The following is a 6,552-nucleotide window of genomic DNA, read 5'->3' as shown; positions in this document are numbered from 1 at the left end:
TTTGAGACTGATCATAAAAACAAAATGGATTAAAAGAAGAACTAAACAGATCTTTCTCATATTGCAATGATCGATTCTATTTCTTTCACATTAAGTACTGTACTAGTAAATATGTGAAATGACAAACTCACTTTGAAGGTTGGCTTTCATACACATCAGTATTAAGTTTAGATCAAAAGTTACCTCAAGGTGCATTTACTGTTAACATGACTCGATCAAACAGATTAGAGGAAAAAAGAGAAAAGATCAAACTGACAAAGAACTAATGAAGATGGTACAAAGGTGGGCGCCAAGATCCCTCTGGGATCTCTTGTTTCAAGGTTACAGAGGACAAACACTTCAAGCGACTTCTTTGGAGGAACTGAAATGTATATAATCTTCATATTTGGCTGGTAATTTCTTAAGATTGAGCATGACAAAGTTTGGAATAAAAATGTCCTTGACCTACTTTCAGGGTCACAGCAGTCAAATATGTCAAAAACATCAAACGACTTCTTCTGAATAATCAAAGGCATAGAATCATAATATATGGCTGGTTGCTTTTCACCAAACTTTACAAATAAAAAGAACTTACTTTAAAGGTAACCGAGGTCAACAACATTTTAAACGATTTGTTCTGAAGAACCAAAAGGAATGAATTCATAAGATTTGGCTGGTAGCTTTTTAGGATAGAGCCAACAAAGTTTGAGAAGAAAAATGACCTTGACCTCCTTACAAGGTCACAGGGGAAAATATGTCAAACACTTCAAACAACTTCTGAAGAAGAACCAAAAAGCATTGAATCATAAAATAATGTTTGACTGGTAGTTTCAACTGATGGAGTCGATAAAGTTTGCAAGTGAAATATTTGTAGTACAGTATAATATTTATTGAGAATATTTTGATATGACTGCTTAAATATTCAGGTGAGCGATACAGGCCCTCTGGGCCTCTTGTTAGTTATGCCGTACTGCATCGTCTGTCGTTTGGCAATCAATTTTTTCTTTTGAACAACTATTTCTGAAGAACTGGAGGACATAGAGTCATGATATTTTACCAGTAGGTACGTATACCTGTGATGGAATGCTATAAACTTTCCTCATTAAAATGACCTTGACCTACTTTCAAGGTCACAGGGGTCAAATATATTAAAAAATTCAAACAACAATATCCTAAGAACCATTTGAACTAGAGTCATGATACTTGGATATGTTATGTAGACCAGCAGTGCAAATCCTTTCCTTAATTACAGCAATGAGGTCAAAGGTCAACTTTGAGTCATAGCCGGGGTTAAAGGTCAACATGGGTTAAAAGCTTTTACAATCTTATTCTCAAGTTCCATAAGGCCCAGGGTCATGGTATTTGACGTACTTTCAAGGTCACACAGGGGTCAAATATGTTCAAATCTTCGAACAACAATATCTGAAGAACCATTTGGTCTAGAGTCACGATACTTGGGTATGTTATGTAGACCAGATGTGTCCTCGTTTTCTTTATTATAGTAATGAAGTCAAAAGTCAACTTTAAGTGCTAGCCGGAGTCAAAGGTCAACATGGCTTAAAAGCTTTAAAATCAAAATATCAAATTTCAAACAAGGCATTTAAGAGATGTTAAATTGTCTTGTGTTCTAGTTACCAAATTTGATCTGAAGTTACCTATATATATCAGATTCATGTAACAAAAGAAACAGGTGAGCGATACAGGTAGCAGAGTACAGTAGAGGGTTGTGGCCATGGGTGATATTTTTGTTAAATGGCTAACCCCTGTATAATGATATGTAAAAAAAATATAAAAATAAAACTGTACTAAAATTGGTATAAGCATGATGAAGTGGGCTATGTGAGCTTCACATTTGTAAAAAAGAAAGAAGATTTCTTTGGTTCGAGAATAAAATTTTGGCCATAATACGAAAGGGTGCGTACACATGAAAAGCTAGCTTTACAGGAGGTAAAATTTTGACAACAGCACACGACGCAAAATTGCAAAAAATCAAGTTCTACAATTTTACTGCGACCCAGATAATTCTGCAACCAGGTAGGTAATCTTTAATTTCAGACAGAGCTTAGGAAAAAAATTACTACTTGCGGGGGTCAAATTTTGGGTTAAAAATAGCATTTTTTGGCATTTTTTGGTAATTTTTGATGTGGTAACCATGGTTTTCACACAAGTGACATACATAGAAAAAAGAGGTTTATACACTTCTCAGTGCTTTATATGTATTGTAAATGTAATGCAGTTTACAAATATATATACATGTATACATGTGTTGTGTAGGGTAAATCCGCTGTGTTTACATTTCCTCGACATGTGCCTTGTTTATCAGAGTCGGGCCATTTCTACTGTATTCTGCTACCTACAGGCCCTCTGGGCCTCTTGTTTTAAATCTGATTGCCAAACATCTAAGCATCATACATATCAAATATTAAGACTTTTAACCTCCTACATTTTGAGAAGTTTTTTAGGGGTTGTTACCCAAAACATCACTGCTGAAATTTGACCCCTACCAAAAACCGGAAGTTGACTTCTGAGACAAAAATGTTTCCAAAAAACAATATGCAGATTTATGCTCTCAACAACATACTAAAATATAATGTAAATGCCTGAAATGGTTTTCAAAACATTTTCGTTTAAAGAAATTTGAGCTCTGTGACCTTGAATATTCATAAAGGTCAACCATTTTTTCAAACCTGATACCCAAACATCTCAGTATCTCACAGATCCAATATCAAGTCTCTTGACGTCGTAGAACTTAAGAATAGGATGTTTTAAGTCTGTTACCCAATTAGTGCATTTGAACTTTGACCCCTACCGAAAACCGAAAATTGACCTTTGACACAAAAGTAATTCCTGTTTGTTTTGTAAATTTTATAGCTTCAGCCATAAATGAGTTATTGCAATTAAGTTTAAACGGATATGACATCATGGTGGCCATTTTTTTTTTTTAATGAAGTCAAAAACATTACCAAATTAGGTAAGGCATCAACTGTCTACATTTTAAAAAGATCAAAGGATTATTCAAAATGGTGTAAGATGTTAATGGTAAATGTTAAAGTTAAACTAAAGATGTCAAAATCATTGGAATGAAATTCTCCACTGATAACAAAAATAATTAAAAATAAAATAAAATAAAAAATTCAAAAATTGATGACCTTTGACCCAACAGTGAGGATTTTTATTTGACCTTTTTTATATTAACATGTAATGAGAAAAAGTTTGCCCCAAAGAATACCTACTTTGATCAATTTCATAGGGTAATGAATTGAGTTTGTCTTGAAACAAATTCAAGACAAGCTACTGTACAGTTCACTTTGAATTTGTTCAATTCATCACCCTATGAAATTGACAAAAGGAATATTCAACCCTTAATCAAAATTGACCTACAGTGTTGCTTTTTCACAGAAAAGAGCTTCTCTCAATATCATATTTCAATTTAATCTGTAAAAAAATGTATTTGTTTTCCTTTATTTGGCAATAAGTTTTATACATTAATGCTTGAATTTGTGATTGAGAATATGTTATTTCATTGTTGCGACAGCAATTATCTTTGGAAAGACTATTCATGAAAATTCAGTTTTATCAATTAGAGCAAAAATTGAAGGATTGGCATCACTTTTTACCTCTGACAAATGACCCATGATATAACAGGCAATGTCTCACACTCATCTGACATCCGGTTACTTACAAGGGTAATACTGAGTGAGTGAGTGAGTTAGTGAGCTACATCAAGATTGTCCTACCTCTGTTAACGCATATTCTGACAATAATTAACCTGATTGATTTTTACTCCTCAGAGATAACTGCTTTGGAAACGCAGACAATATTAGTGGAGGAGAGTGTTATTGTCTGGGTAAGACCCACACAACTGGACAGGATTGTGGGACATGTGAAGCAGGGTATTACCGCCGCCAAAACAAACTGGACTGTCCCTTTGAGTGTAATTGTACAAGTGCTCCAGGGATAAAAACCGAAGGCCAGTGTAATCAGGTATACACAGTAATCAGGTATACACAGCAATCAGGTATACACAGTAATCAGGTATACACAGTGTTTTCCTTAATTTTAACTTACCTGCCATGGTGCTATGCTACATAGCCTACAAACAAGGATATGTAAGGTATATAATAGCAATACATAACCTACAAACAAGGATCTGTAAGGTATAGAATACCAATACATAGCCTACAAACACGGATCTGTAAGGTATAGAATAGCAATACATTGCCTACAAACAAGGATCTGTAAGTTATAGAATAGCAATACATAGCCTTCAAACAAGGATCTGCAAGGTATGGAATAGCAATACATAGCTTATAAACAAGGATCTGTAAGGTATAGAATAGAACTACATAGCCTACAAACAAGGATCTTTAAGGTATAGAATAGCAATGCATAGCCTACAAACAAGGATCTGTAAGTTATAGAATAGCAATACATAGCCTTCAAACAAGGATCTGCAAGGTATGGAATAGCAATACATAGCTTATAAACAAGGATCTGTAAGGTATAGATTAGCAATACATAGCCTACAAACACGGATCTGTAAGGTATAGAATAGCAGTGCATAGCCATCAAACAAGGATCTGTAAGGTATAGAGTAGCAATACATAGCCTACAAACACGGATCTGTTAGGTATAGAATAGCAATACATAGTCTTAAAACAAAGATCTTAGCCTATAAACAAGGATCTGTAAGGTATAGAATAGAACTACATAGCCTACAAACAAGGATCTGTAAGGTATAGAATAGCAATGCATAGCCTTCAAACAAGGATCTGTAAGGTATGGAATAGCAATACATAGCCTATAAACAAGGATCTGTAAGGTATAGAATAGAACTACATAGCCTACAAACAAGGATCTGTAAGGTATAGAATAGCAATCCATAGCCTATAAACAAGGATATGTAAGGTATAGAATAGCAATACATAGCCTACAAACACGGATCTGTAAGGTATAGAATAGCAATACATAGCCTACAAACACAGTTCTGTAAGGTATAGAATAGCAATACATTGCCTACAAACAAGGATCTGTAAGGGATAGAATAGCAATACATAGCCTACAAACACAGATCTGTAAGGTATAGAATAGCAATACATAGCCTACAAACCCGGATCTGTAAGGTATAGAATAGCAATACATAGCCTATAAACAAGGATCTGTAAGGTATAGAATAGAACTACATAGCCTACAAACAAGGATCTGTAAGGGATAGAATAGCAATACATAGCCTACAAACAAGGATCTGTAAGGTATAGGATAGCAATACATTGCCTACAATCAAGGATTTGTAAGGTATAGAATAGCAATACATAGCCTACCAACAAGGATATGTAAGGTATAGAATAGCAATACATAGTCTTCAAACAAAGATCTGTAAGGTATAGAATAGCAATACATCGTCTTCAAACAAGGATCTGTAAGGTATAGAATAGCAATACATAGCCTATAAACAAGGATCTGTAAGGTATAGAATAGCAATACATAGCCAACAAACAAGGATCTGTTAGGTATAGAATAGCAATACATAGCCTACAAACAAGGATATGTAAGGTATATAATAGCAATACATAGCCTATAAACAAGGATCTGTAAGGTATAGATTAGCAATACATAGCCTATAAACAAGGATCTGTAAGGTATAGAATAGCAATACATAGCCAACAAACAAGGATCTGTAAGGTATAGATTAGCAATACATAGACTATAAACAAGGATCTGTAAGGTAAAGAATACCAATACATAGCCTATAAACAAGGATCTGTAAGGTATAGAATAGCAATACATAGTCTTAAAACAAAGATCTGTAAGGTATAGAATAGCAATACATAGTCTTCAAACAAAGATCTGTAAGGTATAGAATAGAATACATAGCCTATAAACAAGGGTCTGTAAGGTATAGAATAGAATACATAGCCTATAAACAAGGGTCTGTAAGGTATAGAATAGAATACATAGCCTATAAACAAGGATCTGTAAGGTATAGAATAGCAATACATTGCCTGTAAACAAGGATCTGTAAGGTATAGAATACCAATACATAGCCTACAAACAAGGATCTGTAAGGTATAGAATAGCAATACATACCCTACAAACAAGGATCTGTAAGGTATAGAATAGCAATACATAGCCTTCAAACAAGGATCTGTAAGGTAAAGAATACCAATACATAGCCTATAAACAAGGATCTGTAAGGTATAGAATAGCAATACATAACCTATTTCCTTCCCTTGTACTGATAAACTGGGCCCCACAAAAATGTGATCTTAAGAGGTTTGTAATATTTATTACAGTTTTGCCAGTGAAATATCGGATTCTATCTTATTTTTACTTGATAAAACTGATATCTTTCACGCTGTGACAGATATCAAAAGTGATATTTTCATATTGTGAAAATATCACTTTTTGGTATTGACCAATCATAACAGTATCATTTGCTGCGTTCAAAGGCAACAATTTGGTAGAATAAGTGGTTGTTATGGTAAATCTTTGGTATAAGCAATCATACTAGAAAATAGCAGAAAACATCGAAATTGCGTTGAGTATCCCATTCAAAATGGCACGCAGCCATGT

The 6,552-nt window shown here is 34.1% G+C and overlaps 1 protein-coding gene across 1 annotated transcript in view; it reads left to right on the top strand.

Moving 5' to 3' along the window:
• The window catches only part of LOC110463842 (hepatocyte growth factor receptor-like), a gene marked incomplete at its 5' end in the record, with an annotated part of 137,051 nt that overhangs the window by 4,405 nt on the left and 126,094 nt on the right, over positions 1-6,552 (top strand). Inside the window, one exon of the mRNA XM_021518730.1 lies at positions 3,771-3,963. Coding sequence (XP_021374405.1) covers positions 3,771-3,963 — 193 coding nt within the window. The remainder of the gene's footprint in view (positions 1-3,770; positions 3,964-6,552) is intronic.

Source organism: Mizuhopecten yessoensis, unplaced genomic scaffold (assembly GCF_002113885.1).
Source record: "Mizuhopecten yessoensis strain PY_sf001 unplaced genomic scaffold, ASM211388v2 scaffold10935, whole genome shotgun sequence".
Taxonomy (NCBI): domain Eukaryota; kingdom Metazoa; phylum Mollusca; class Bivalvia; order Pectinida; family Pectinidae; genus Mizuhopecten; species Mizuhopecten yessoensis.
Note: the sequence above shows the minus strand (reverse complement) of the source record. Positions and strands in the feature narration are given on the sequence as shown.